General features: G+C 53.2%; 4 protein-coding genes across 4 annotated transcripts; 1 reads left to right on the forward strand and 3 right to left on the reverse strand.

The window, feature by feature from the left end:
* Nucleotides 1-211: 211 nt before the first annotated feature.
* On the reverse strand, nucleotides 212-3,372 carry CC84DRAFT_1128909 (uncharacterized protein). The gene is made up of 4 exons (XM_018175815.1): nucleotides 2,792-3,372; nucleotides 2,578-2,744; nucleotides 1,676-2,529; nucleotides 212-1,627 (listed from the first exon to the last, which is right to left on the reverse strand). The coding sequence occupies exons 1-4, from the start codon at nucleotides 2,912-2,914 to the stop codon at nucleotides 255-257; spliced, it is 2,517 nt and encodes an 838-aa protein (XP_018030683.1). The 5' UTR covers nucleotides 2,915-3,372; the 3' UTR covers nucleotides 212-254.
* A 2,994-nt stretch (nucleotides 3,373-6,366) lies between these two features.
* On the forward strand, nucleotides 6,367-7,887 carry CC84DRAFT_1168435 (uncharacterized protein). The gene is made up of 7 exons (XM_018179394.1): nucleotides 6,367-6,529; nucleotides 6,585-6,622; nucleotides 6,672-6,696; nucleotides 6,928-7,119; nucleotides 7,170-7,239; nucleotides 7,289-7,447; nucleotides 7,519-7,887. Exons 1-7 carry the CDS (start codon nucleotides 6,437-6,439, stop codon nucleotides 7,695-7,697), a joined length of 756 nt encoding a protein of 251 aa, XP_018030684.1. The 5' UTR covers nucleotides 6,367-6,436; the 3' UTR covers nucleotides 7,698-7,887.
* Nucleotides 7,888-8,323: 436 nt separating this feature from the next.
* CC84DRAFT_294795 (uncharacterized protein) lies at nucleotides 8,324-10,332 on the reverse strand. The gene is made up of 3 exons (XM_018185777.1): nucleotides 9,758-10,332; nucleotides 9,474-9,698; nucleotides 8,324-9,422 (listed from the first exon to the last, which is right to left on the reverse strand). Exons 1-3 carry the CDS (start codon nucleotides 10,020-10,022, stop codon nucleotides 8,446-8,448), a joined length of 1,467 nt encoding a protein of 488 aa, XP_018030685.1. The 5' UTR covers nucleotides 10,023-10,332; the 3' UTR covers nucleotides 8,324-8,445.
* CC84DRAFT_294794 (terpenoid cyclases/Protein prenyltransferase) lies at nucleotides 10,333-12,030 on the reverse strand. Its single transcript, XM_018185776.1, has 5 exons — nucleotides 11,752-12,030; nucleotides 11,403-11,688; nucleotides 10,904-11,355; nucleotides 10,735-10,859; nucleotides 10,333-10,685 (listed from the first exon to the last, which is right to left on the reverse strand). The coding sequence occupies exons 1-5, from the start codon at nucleotides 11,851-11,853 to the stop codon at nucleotides 10,643-10,645; spliced, it is 1,008 nt and encodes a 335-aa protein (XP_018030686.1). The 5' UTR covers nucleotides 11,854-12,030; the 3' UTR covers nucleotides 10,333-10,642.
* Between the last annotated feature and the right edge of the window lie 673 nt (nucleotides 12,031-12,703).

Raw genomic sequence — 12,703 nt, forward strand, 5'->3', positions numbered from 1 at the left:
GCCTGATTAACCTATGCCTCGGCCTATGCATCCGACGTAATGATTGCGCACGAGCCATGTAGTTGACCGAAAAAGGACTAGTTGCATTACCGATACGCTTTGGCCTTGGTTCCACAGAAGAGATGCATGTATCATATGTATTCGCTATTATAGACAAGCTTGGTTCAGCGCAATGTACGCAACATATGTGCTAACGAGCTTTTCAAACCTCAGCAAGGTAGATATTATCATTATCATTATCACATCTATGAGCCCTAAAGTTTCAGCTCTCGGCTGGCTCCTTCAATATCTACGCTGACAACATTTTCGATGTGCTGTGTGGACTGGCCAAAGGAAAAGTCGTACCGCCCATTGTCAACTTTCCATTTGTAGCTTGTCTGGTCGAAGTAGGCGAAATCTCTTAGATCTATCGAAAGCGTGATCTGCTCTTTTGTTCCAGCATCCAAAAATACCTTCTTGAATGCAGCCAGTGTCTTGATGGGATGCTCAGAGGATTGCTTGCTCCTCCCGATGTAGAGTTGTGCAACAGTGGCGCCGGCTCGTCTCCCAGTGTTGGTAACCGTGACTTCTGCTGTGAACTTGCCGTTCGACGTTTGCGAGACCCGGGCGTCCTTGAGGCTGAAAGTTGTGTACGAGAGACCGAAACCGAATGGAAACTGGACCTTGTCTTGCGACATGCGGTCATAATGGCGATACCCAACGAAGACACCTTCCGCGTACTTTACAGTGAGCTGGCCATCCTTCTTCTCGCCTGGAAAGTTGCCATGTGCCGGAGCGTCTTCAATATGCTTGGGCCAAGATACAGGAAGCCGTCCAGAAGGGTTCACTGCTCCAGAAATCACGTCTGCAATAGCATTTCCAGCCTCTTGGCCCAGAAACCATGCTTGTATCACAGCAGAGACCTTTGAGAGCCATGGCATGGCGACAACTACTCCAGTTGAGTTGACGACGATCGTCTTCGGGTTAGCAGCCGCAACAGCTTCGACGAGCTTGTCTTGGGAGCGATCTTTGTTAGGTAGATGGAAAGCTGCTTGATCTTGGCCTTCTGTCTCCCAGACCGGGGTGTGACCGGTGAAGACGATCGCGTAATCGCACTCTTTAGCGACGTTCACCGCTTGGGAGACAAGGTCCTCATCATGCTCTTTCGCATACATGAAGCCTAGTCGGAACCCAGGCATGCCAGCAAGGATACCACCGAAGTCCGATCCTTCCTTACCAGGCGCTTCAGATTCGATGCGGATGCTATAGGACTGGCCTGCGGTGAAAGAGTAAGTAAACTCTGTCTCGGGATTGCCACCAAACAGAAAGCCCATGCTGTCATTCGTGCTGTGTTTCTGTTCAAACACCACTTTGCCATTGATCTTCACGCGAGTGGGTCCAATGCCAGAGCCTGCGATGTAGTGTTCACCAGTCTCAGTAGGAACGAAGGTCGTGGTTAATTCAAGATCCTTCCACTTCACATCTTCGTTGAACAGGCCGGTAAAAGCGGCCTCTTTGTGGCCGTGGATTGTCATGGTAGGTAGGCTACCTTTCCCGGCCTCAAAGGCCTGAAGGGTCCATCCAGGTTTACCCTTCGAGTCTGTGCATCCTGTTGCAAGAGGAGGTAAGAGGCGATATGTATGAGCACCTAGACGCTCGTCAATCAGAATCCCGTGGGGCTTGCACACGATCTTACCCTTGGCGAATTTGAACTCAACATCTTTTCCATAGGTATTATGCATGCCTTCCCAGGGTGATATCCGGTAGTGGGAATGTAAGGAAGCGCTTCCACCACCATGAATAAGAGCTTCTTTTGCAAGACCGAGCATCGCAATCTTCTTGCCCTTTACTTCGTCCTTTTTCAAGGGAAGCACATCGTTCTCATTCCTGAGAAGGACAAGTCCCTGTCCGCCTACATCTCGGATAAGTTTGCGGTGCTCTGGCTTATCTTCGGATCGTTCAGCAGGAATCTCTGGATTCTTGAACGCCCCAATCTTCCGGATCAGCTCGAGAACATTTCTTGTGCGGTCGTTAATAGTCTCCTCGGTCAATTCACCATTCTTGATTGCATCCTTGACATCTCTGTATGTTCGACGACGCGTGGGACCTGGCATTTCAAGATCAAGTCCGGCGTTGAGAGAGTCGGCGGTGGAGTTGGTCCCGCCCCAGTCACTCATCACCAGGCCTTTCCAGCCCCATTCCCCTCGGAGAACCTTCTCCAACAGAAACTTGCTGGCATCTGCGTGGATTCCGTTAACTTGATTGTAGGAAGTCATAAAAGCCCAAGGGTTGGCTTCCTTGACAGCAATCTCAAAGGGTTTCAAGTAGATCTCTCGTAGAGCACGCTCAGATATAATCTCGTTCACCGTCAAGCGATCCGTTTCTTGCTCGTTCGCAGCAAAGTGTTTGCAGGTGCCAGCCACACCCTTCTCTTGCAGTCCTATTACGTATTGGGCAGCAAGCTTTCCGGTAAGGAGCGGATCTTCGGAAAAGCTTTCGAAATTTCTCCCCCCAAGCGGATGTCTGTGGTTGCACATGGTAGGCCCGAGTCTGGAAAGTGTTAGATCTGATTGGAGGATTGATTCCAGACTGTCATACAATACTCGAGCCCCCTTAGTCTGTGTCTCCTCCGCAAGGGCATGGCCAACCTGTCTGATGAGTTGAGGGTTCCACGTGGATGCTGAACAGCAGGAAGCCGGAAAGCATGCTGCTCGAGTTCCACCACTGAAGGTCTCGCCACGGGCACCGTTCGGTCCATCAGACACCTGGTTGATGTCAGTCCGCAAACATGCGCGGTGTCCGACCAACATACCTTTATTGCCGGGACGCCCTTCTCCGGGACCGGTACTGTCTGCCAGAAATCCTTCCCTGCAAGCAGAGATACCTTCTCTTCCAGGGTCAGGGTGTGGAGAATATCCTCAATGTTTGCATCCATGTTGGGTATCCGCAGATGTATCGATTGAGGAAGAAAAAAACCCGAACGTGACCATGAAACCACGAGCAGATGGCTAACGACGCTGTAACGAGGGTTATACGCGACCTGCCAGACATTGGCGACGCTTGCCAGTAGCCTTTATACGCCATGGCGACCTCAATAGCCGGGTGATTTGGCCCGAAATTCCGCGATGTCTCCAGCTGTGGAGTCGCAAGATGTACACCATTGGATGCCGCGGTTCGATATGGCTAGCCTGGTACCAAGCGCGACCGAAGTTCACCCAGCGGGTTGCCCATTGGGTGTAAGCCCGGCAGCCGAGCCGCGGAGGAAGCGACGATACTCCGATGATTCTCCATCACAAGAAGTGGACGTCAGCTGATGCATGATAACTGGGGTTTCGTGGATGACGCTGAACGCCAGGAGCGTGGGGATGTTCTGCGATGTGGTTAGTGAACCAAGCTGACGGGGCTGGCGAGATTTGTCCCCAACATTTTGAGATTTGTCCCCAAGATGAGATTTGTCCCCAACGCTAGTGTTAGCGAAAGTTACCGCCTTAACTTAGTTTAGCGCATAATTTATGGACGCGACACCATCGCGACAATATCGCGACACCACGCGTCTCTACTTTAGCTAGATAGCTTCTGAGGAGGGAGGTGGTAACTCATTCTCCTATTCACAGACAACATGGAAGGTATAACCCCACCTCCAGACCTGCTCTACGGCTCCTATGAAGAAGCATATGACGCGCTTAAGACGCATGGTATACAGCATGGTTACGGCTTCGTACTCAAGCGGAGCTGGCCTCACAATTCAATTGCTAAGACGCGTTACTACTACCACTGCGACCGTTTTAGGAGTAACTTCCAGTCAACTGCAAAGGTTCTAAGCACAAGTACACGGTCAACAGGATGTCCCTTTAAGCTTGTTGTCTTCAAGATGAAGGTTAGCGGCCAATGGAAACTAGAGGTCCAAGATAGACGTCACAATCATCCTCGATCCGTTAATCCTAGCGCGCACAATGTCTACCGCAAGCGTACATCAGCACAAAAGGAGGCAATTGAGTTAATGACCCATGCTGGGGTGCGGCCGATGCAGATACTGGCTGCAATTCAAAAAGAAGACCAAGATACACTAGTCTCTGCGACCGACATCCGAAGCGAGAGGAAAGCAATTCGAGAGAAACACTTGAACGGGAGGAGTTCTATTGAGACGCTACTGGATGATCTATCTACTGGGGACTGGATCTTCGCCGTGAAGAAAGACGATCATAATCGCGTACAGAATCTCTTCTTCGCCCATCAAAAGCAAGTGGAGCTACTTCTTGCCAATTCCGACGTGCTACTAATGGACTGTACATACCGGACGAATAGATATAAACTTCCGTTATTGCACATCCTTGGCTGCACCAACCTACAGACCTTTTTCTCTGCAGGTTTCTGCTTCCTTAGCAGTGAGACGCAGGCAGACTACTACTGGGCCATTGCGAACTTTCTTCTCAAGACAGAAGTACAACTACCACGGGTATTCATCAGCGATCAGGAAGAGGCTTTAAAGATAGCAGCTCGCTCGCTACTCCCAGGAGTCCCTCAACTACTATGTGTATGGCACATCAATAAGAACGTCCAGACGAAGGCCCAGCAGACCTGGCGGGACGCCGATGGCGGGACAAAAGAGGAGAAGCAAAAGATTGCTGAACACCGGGCTGCGTTCATGAAGCGATGGACTCAGGTACGTCCGACACGTTCAGAAGGCTATCATATTAAGCTGCATATTCTAACTATAGCAGCTTGTCTATGCGAAGAGGCCGCTAGAGTTCCAGTTGAAGTGGAATGACCTGATCAAAGACTATATCCACCAGCAGGAACTTTGTAGATACTTGCAAGAAAACCAATACCTCACCCGTACTGAGTGGGCAGCTGCCTGGACCTCAAACCACCGCCACTATAACACGATCACAAGCTCGCCCGTGGAAGGGATGCATAAGGTGCTAAAAGACTACCTTATGACCTCTAGAGGTGACTTGTTACGTGTAGTCGAACGAATTGAACAGATGGTGAAGAGTCAGTACAACAAGTACAGGAAGGACCTTGCTTCGTCCAAGCATAGCGTCAAGTTTGAGCACAGGCTAGCGGCGATGCCGTTCCTGCCTCCTGGCATTCACGATATTCTAACACCACCAGCGATCGAGCGCATCAGGCAACAGGATCTGTTACGCCAACAGGAGCAGAGACAACGACGCGGCGGTCACCCTTGTTCGGGCCTCTTCGAGAAGATAAACGGTCTCCCATGCCGCCATACGCTGCAAGAAGTAGTGACGGCCAGATCGACGTTAAGGTTAAATCACCTTTACGATGACCATTGGCGCTATCAACGCGAGCAAGGGCCATCAGTTCGTTTATCCCCAAGACCATACCATTCTATTCTAGAGCCGCTACCTGCTCAAACGCGAGGTGGCCCGAGGAGGAATGAGGCATCAACTCGCCGAGATCCATCAGCATTCGAACGACGTGTACCGCCTTCCTCTTCTCAGTTTCAACCTTCTTATGAACCTCAGAATCTGACACTCGCTGAAGTTCTGCGACAAGTGAGTACATCTGTCACTGTATCGGCTCCCACTTCTGTAGTAAGCGCGGGCCCTGTGACTACATGTATATCTCTATCGATTCCTGCACCTTCCCCTACGCCTAGTGTTGTATACCCTCGCTCGTCTCCGCCTATGGCTGTTGCAGTGTCTGTCACGGTAGCATCGCCTCCAGCCTGGCGGGCTCCGTCATTACAGGAATTTCTTGCTGATATCGAGAATCGACGGTCTCAAGCTGTTATGTATCAGTACAACGACATGTTCGCAGCGAGCAACTTCTTGGTAGAAACGGGACAGGAAGACGATCCGGTAGAGTTGGTTGAAGCACGGAACATGGCTCTCGCTACAGAGGGGCTTTTCGCTTCCTGTACTCCGACCATGGCATGGAACTATCATTTCGGAGATATGGAGGCGTTCTACGCTGAGAGGTTTGCGCAGGTTGATGCTCAAAATGCGCTCCTTGAGCCTCAGCGTGCACTCCCTGAGCCCAGGGATGAGCCTGTGCAGCGACCCAAGCGGGCTGCAGCAATAGCAGCTCCAGATACATGGAAAACTCTTAGCCCGCGCAAGAGACATCGACGTCAGTAGGAGATAGTCTCATCATATGTACATTTATCGCCAGGCATTACCTAGTTGTTCAGTCCGCACTGCTGTGCATTTTGATTATTGTAATTTATCTGGCACTAGTCGACGTGCGGTTAGCGTTGGGGACAAATCTCATCTTGGGGACAAATCTCAAAATGTTGGGGACAAATCTCGCCAGCCAGCTGACGGTAATACTTGATGTGGCTTGGTCGGGGGAGCGTGCACACGCCACGTGCTCTAGCTTGCATACGGGCCGTAACTCGTCATATAGGTATTCGTCCTTTCCCGTGCCTTCGTCAACAACAGAATCTGCTGAGTACGATTGTTTCCTACACTCATTCTACTTGTGGTCCGCGATGAGTGCTTTTCGAGTAGCCGACGAGCTGAAACGGCGGCATCCATTACAAAGACTGGATGCGCCCAGTAAAGGAATATCAGGCGCAGCGCACGTATGTGGTCTCACAGCGCAAGATATTCGGACAGCATTTATAATAGATGGATCAGGTCATTGGTCTCGTCAGCTTTTACCGCTCGTTCAAATTGTATGCAAGCTTTGGATCCCAGCAGGAACAGGCACTGATGTCATCGCAGTCTGGTTGATAACCCCAATATAATTGTACGTTGAGACACCCGAGATGTTCGATGTTGCAAGCCTTGCAGGACTATCCTGTAATCGTTGGAGCTGTCTGCCTCACCAGTTCCGACACACACTTATTGCCTGGCTCGAGATCCTGAATCAACGAACACTCAACAGTTCCACCCTACTCTCTATTATCTCTCAATTGAAGCAATCCCAAAGTTTTCAAACGAGATCTCAGCACTGTCCATCTACTGACTTCTGCTACGGAATTACTCATTCGGATGGCATCTCCAGTATCTCACCGTCCTCGGTCTATCGATATCCACGACATGTTTCACCATTGGCCTACTCGCCGACATGACGTCCTCACAGCAGCTCTTCACGCTCAAGAACTACCTCGCACTTGTAGCCGCGCCGATAGAGATCATCATCAGTATGCTCTACTGGGGCTTACGAGCCGTACACATACCCCTACCAGACTCATACGTCCATTTCCTGAGCTCAAATAGATTGATCGGGAACTGGTCATTCCACCTGACCTACCCACGCCGCCGGTTATGGCCGATCTCGGCTTTCATCGTAAAGGGTTTCCATCCAATCGTCTACAAGCTGAGCTGAAACGAGACAGTGTTCCCAACCCTGCTTCTGTCGTTAGACGCGCTCTTCCTCTCGCCTCCTTGGCCCACCAGCCCCATAAACCCTCGCGCCTCGACCCTCTCTCTGATGATCTCCACTGCCATCGCATTCCTCTACTGGTTTTGGATAGAACTTTGCCACTCACGCAATGGTATGCTTGGCCCTACATGTTTCCCATTCCGCAAGTTCCAGATCTGAAGTTCAAATCACTGACTATTGTAGGATTCTATCCTTACCCCATCTTTGCATTACTCAACACGACTCAGCGCATCGGTCTCTTTGCTTTGAGTGGAGTCGCCATGTGGGCCGCCGGCGCCGGCCTACGTTGGTGCTACCGCGTCGTCAACGGCATCGAAAGGGACACTGTGATTGAACATGGAGAGGACAAGAAATCGAAGTAGACTGATGAACGGGAGGTTGAATGGAATGCCGAATATGCACTGAGCAAGACAAATCGGAGAGGAGCTTTAGGGCAGTCAAGACTTCAAAGCAGAACTTGGCTGGGACACTCACTGTACGGGATTAGAATATCATACTCAGCGAAGCTCATCCTATATGAAGGATTCATGGGGATGACTATGCCACCGCCTTGTCCTTTTGTATCTGCACCATGCGTCACTGTGCCTTGATGTCGCTGTAGTCTGTGAAAGGTTTGATAAGCATCGCATTTTCACAGCATCGTGAGTGCCTCATGGTCCATCAAGCGATTTCCCGAACACCTTCATTAATCATGCTTTCGCAGTGAATATCGTACAAGCCCATCAGCCTTGTCACCATCCACGCTCTCGAATAAACTTGGTTAAAGAAGGCATGCCAGAATGGGATCAGGAAATCCCGAACAAGACTGCAGTCAACAGTGACTGCTAGAAGCTCAAACCCTGATAGATGACATGAGCCATAAACCATACCAGGCGATTATTGTACCACAGCCCATACATTATAAACCTGAAGTAGAAGAAAACAGTTGGCACACATGGTTGTCGCTCTCGCTCGCCGAAGACGAATCGTAAAACCAAAAGGAGAAGCGAGAGTCGACAGTTGGGTGCTTGGAACAATATCAACGTACCAATTCGAAACCACGAGGATGCCGCCTTTCGTGGCATGATGATGAGGGTGGCTCTAAAGGCCGCCGCAGGACGGCGGGGTGGGCTAGGCTGTGGATGGAGACGGAGGAGCCGTAATCGTGCGACTGTCGTCGTCATCCTGGCTTGGGTGATAGCCATGCATCGGCATGTAAAGCTGATTTTGGTACTGAATAGCGGGATGCTCTGGGGCAAGCCCGTAAGTGAAGGCCTGGTAGTGGAAGGCGGCAGGTTGATGAGCGTGGTGATGCTCGTATGCTGATCCATGGTGGAGCATAGGGGGCATGTTCTCTTTGTTCTCAATCCTGGGTTCGAACTGGAATGGATTTTGATTGAAGTTTTTGAACAGAGGTACGGTGGGAGCCGGTGTTGGTGACACCTGGTGTTGGAACCCAGCAGTGAGAGTCTGGAATGGAGCGGGCTGGCCGAATGATACCTCATTGTCTTGGAAGACTTCAAACCTCCGTTTCCGTTTGGGAGCACGGTCTCCGTAGCTGTTCGCGCGGTCGGATTGACTGTGTTCGTCCTCGTAGCTGCTGCAAGCGGCGTAGAAAGGTTGGGCGCGAGTAACGGGCCGCTGCCGTCGGGACGCGTTGACGTCCAGGTCAGCGAGGGCCGGTCGCGCCAATGAGGGGGTCGGGCTCTCCACTTTGACCATCTCATCCTCTTCATCATCGTATACAGAGCTTGAAATCCTTCGCTGGCGCTTGAAGGAGCCTGTGGGGGTGAAGATGAGCTCAGTAGGCTCTACTTCTTGGGAATTGATCTCTAGTTGTTCGACGACAGAGCTATCTTTCTTTTGATTGCGCTTGCGACGCATTTCAGGTGTGGCCGAGTCGAAGATGGCCATGCCGGGCCAGAGGACACCCTTGAGCTTGGTGCTCTCGCTAACCGCCATGGGGTCCGCTGAGCCTGCGTCGGTAGGGTCGTCTTCAATGGCGCACGAGTCCTCACGGGTTACGCTCTGGTACCGACGGCGCTCGCTAGGGTCCGAGTATTCGCTGGAGGTGTCGTAGTCGTTCGTATAGCTACGGGAGCTAGCACCTGAGCGACGTTAGAACAAGGTGTACATATCCTCCTTAGATTGAGACGCACGTGAATCAGTGCCTGTCCAATACTGCATATGAGCACCGAAGAGGCGAGGCGGTCGCTGCCGCAAGACAGGTCCCGGTTGGGGAGTCGGCGTAGACGAAACGGCGCTCTCAAGTTTGATCAATTGCTGCTCGGACAAGCGAGGGTCGAGCAGATTGCCGACGGCAGTGCGAGGACGAGCAAGGCGGGGAATCGGAGCTTCGATTTTCGGCGTGGGCGTTTGACGAGCTGTGCTTGAAGTCAGCATATTCCGGAGTGAAGCAAGCAGAGCGGGTCAAGACGCGTACCAACCGGTCTCGCACGCGAGCGGCGTTTGTCCTTCTGTGTCATCCGCTCCGACATCAGATCCTCAACGTTCCACTCGGAATACCAACGGTCGTAAGATTCGACCAGACGGCGTGCCGCATCATCGTTGCCGGAACGAACCTTGACTTTGTAGTAGTTGGAGAGGTGGCCCTTGCTGGCAATATGGGTGAGCAGATGGGATACATCGCTAAAGTTTGGACGTTTGGGGCAGATGCTGCAATGGAGGGGAATGTTGGCGGAGGCCATGGCCGCCGCTGTGGAACGCAGACGCTCAGAACGCAGCACAATGAAGTGAAAAGTGAAAGTGCTGTCGCTGCAGCGTGGTTGGTAACGAGAGATGGTGACTTGAAAGGAGCGGGGGAAGGTTTGAGAAGGAGAAGAGGTGATGAAAGAGCAGGCTGATAACACTGGCTAGGCTTCTTGGTCACTGCTGCAGCTGCAGCTGCACCATTGGCGCGATAGATGAGGCACGAGAGTAGGAAGCAGGTACAAATGGCTTTTGGGGAAGAATAGGGGAAGGAGTCGAGCAATGACAAGCAGGAAGAGAATGGTGAGGGAAGGTGGATGCCGTTTTCTAGCCTGTGCCACGTGGGAGAACTAGTAAGAACGGCAACCGCCAGTGCGCTGGACACCAAATCCAGCTCTGCGGGATAGAGATCGTAGTAAGAGGACGAGTATCTCTGCCAATGTACGAGGGGAAATACACGAAGCTGGCATCGAAACAAGTTCAGCTCCGGTGCAGCGAAGGACGCCTTGAGGGCCGGTCTCAACCCACATGCACCATTCACTGACACTGCCAATCTACGCCTTCACTCACTTCATCTTCACCAAATCCTCGTCTTCGACTAGGGTATCATCGGCTCGATTCATTTACGTAGGCATCGCTGTACAACATCTCGCGGCATGCAACTACACCCATGTTAGCCTAACATGACCATCGACGCACTGCGATACGTACTACACCGGGTCTACCTCTGCGAGCCCAGGATACTTGAGCAGGCTGAGTCCTGCTATGCCGAAGTGCGTGTGGAACACGTCGACCATGTCGCCAGGTCTGTCGGACAGACCTCCCAAGTCGGGGTCCTACACTAGTTAGACATGTGGTGACTGTGGCTTTGTTCCCTTACCTGACAGCCGAGAATGAACGCTGTCAATTTCTCGCCATCTATCCAATGCAATTTGTTGATCATAGCAAGACTACTCATAACCCACCAGCTGTAACATACATCCTCGGTTTTCTCCGGTCGCCCGTTCAACCCACCGTTCTTGAGCTGTCTTTCGCTCAACCACGCCCCCAATTTCTCTTGATTGACCAGATCGAGTCGGCCCGCGATTGTCAACGCACCCACGCAAGTGTAGACCTGGCCAGAATGTGACTCAGCGCCCGGGCTTGTCCCGTATGCGCCGTCAAAGTTGACACATGAGTTAACGTGCTGGACTGCTTTGTCGACGTTGACGAGATCGAGCAGTCCCATGAGAGACAAGGATAAGAAAGCATTGAATAGAAACCTCGTGTCTTTCTCTCCCCATTCATCGCCTGCAAAGGTGCCGGTCGCCGTGTCCTGGAGAGAGGCGATCCCTACACACCGTCAGTTGACGCACCGACCCTGAGCAGTCCAAACATACACTGGCCGATCTTGCGGCGGCCGTCCTCCATGTGAGCTTCCAGCTCATCGAAGGCATCGAGGGTCGCGATGATCTGGACGGCACTGCAAGTGTAGAGCATGTGTGCATCGTGGCCCGGTGCAGCACCAAAGCCACCGCTCTCGTGCAGACAGGAGAAGACGAATTTGAGGATGCCTTCACGGGGCAGCGCGTCAGGATGGCCGAGCAGATGCAGGGCGGTCATGCCCCAGTACAGGCCGTTCAGCCTGAGATGCTCGGTGAGCCAGTACTCGAGCTCGTCTTTACGCTGCGACAGTCAGTGCTATCCATGGCACGCACAAGAAGCAGCATGCACGCCAGGCAGACGCACGGTATCGAGGCTCTGGATATAGCGGACGTGCTTGTCCACGACGAGGCGTGTCTCGGCGGGCAGGGAGGCCATGCCTCGACCAGGCCCAGAGACAAGAGACATGGCCCTGGCGCTGGAGCGGGCAGCGGGAGATGTTCTGCGGTTGTGCGTGGAGCGGTGACGGGCGCATAAAGACCATCGCTTGGGACCTGTTGACGCATCTGCGGAAGCCGGGGCCTGAAACGATCTTCGGCGGTGCTTGGCCTCGCGCCCACTGGGGCACCTGGCAAGGGCTCACTCACGCAGCGTTGCAGGCCAGGCTGGCGGGCGCGTCTGCGCACCCTGTGAGACTACCGCCGCATGCAAGCAATTCCTCAGCGCGCTGCGCCGGCGACGCTCTCAAGGGCGTCAGGGGCCCGCCGCGCAGCCTCGTCGCAGCGTCCGGCCGCCCGCTGCTGCTGGCCCTCGCTGGCCTCGCTAGTGGCCCCGTAGTATACTCTGTAGAGGCTCAGTAGAGCGCGCGTACCTTTTGTGCCTGGCGCAAACGGCCCTGGGCCCGAGCGTCTCCAGCATTCTCACACGTCGCTGCCGCTGCCCTCTCGTCCCGCCGGCCACGGGACTGCGAGAACGAGCCCTTGACGTCTGCGCCGCGAGCCTGCGCTGTTGCCCGTTGCCCGTTGCCCCCATCTGCCCGTTGCCAGCACCAGCACCAGGACCCCGCGTTGGTGCCTTCACCGCGCCCTGCCGCCGCCTGCTGCCAGTGCTGCCAAACGCATCCCGCCAACGGACCCCAGCAGCCCTCCATTACTTGCCGCCGCCTGCACCCAGCCCACATTGACGGTGTACGCCTTTTTGTCTTTCCCAGGACACACGCCCTTGTTCTGGCGCTGGTAAGTGCTGCCCGACGCAGCCCTGGGCCTGCCCCCTCCTTTGTTTCAACACCGTGGCAGGTCAATGTGGTACCGCAGGTCGC

The sequence above is a fragment of the Paraphaeosphaeria sporulosa genome (assembly GCF_001642045.1).
Source record: "Paraphaeosphaeria sporulosa strain AP3s5-JAC2a unplaced genomic scaffold CC84scaffold_12, whole genome shotgun sequence".
Taxonomy (NCBI): Eukaryota; Fungi; Ascomycota; class Dothideomycetes; order Pleosporales; family Didymosphaeriaceae; genus Paraphaeosphaeria; species Paraphaeosphaeria sporulosa.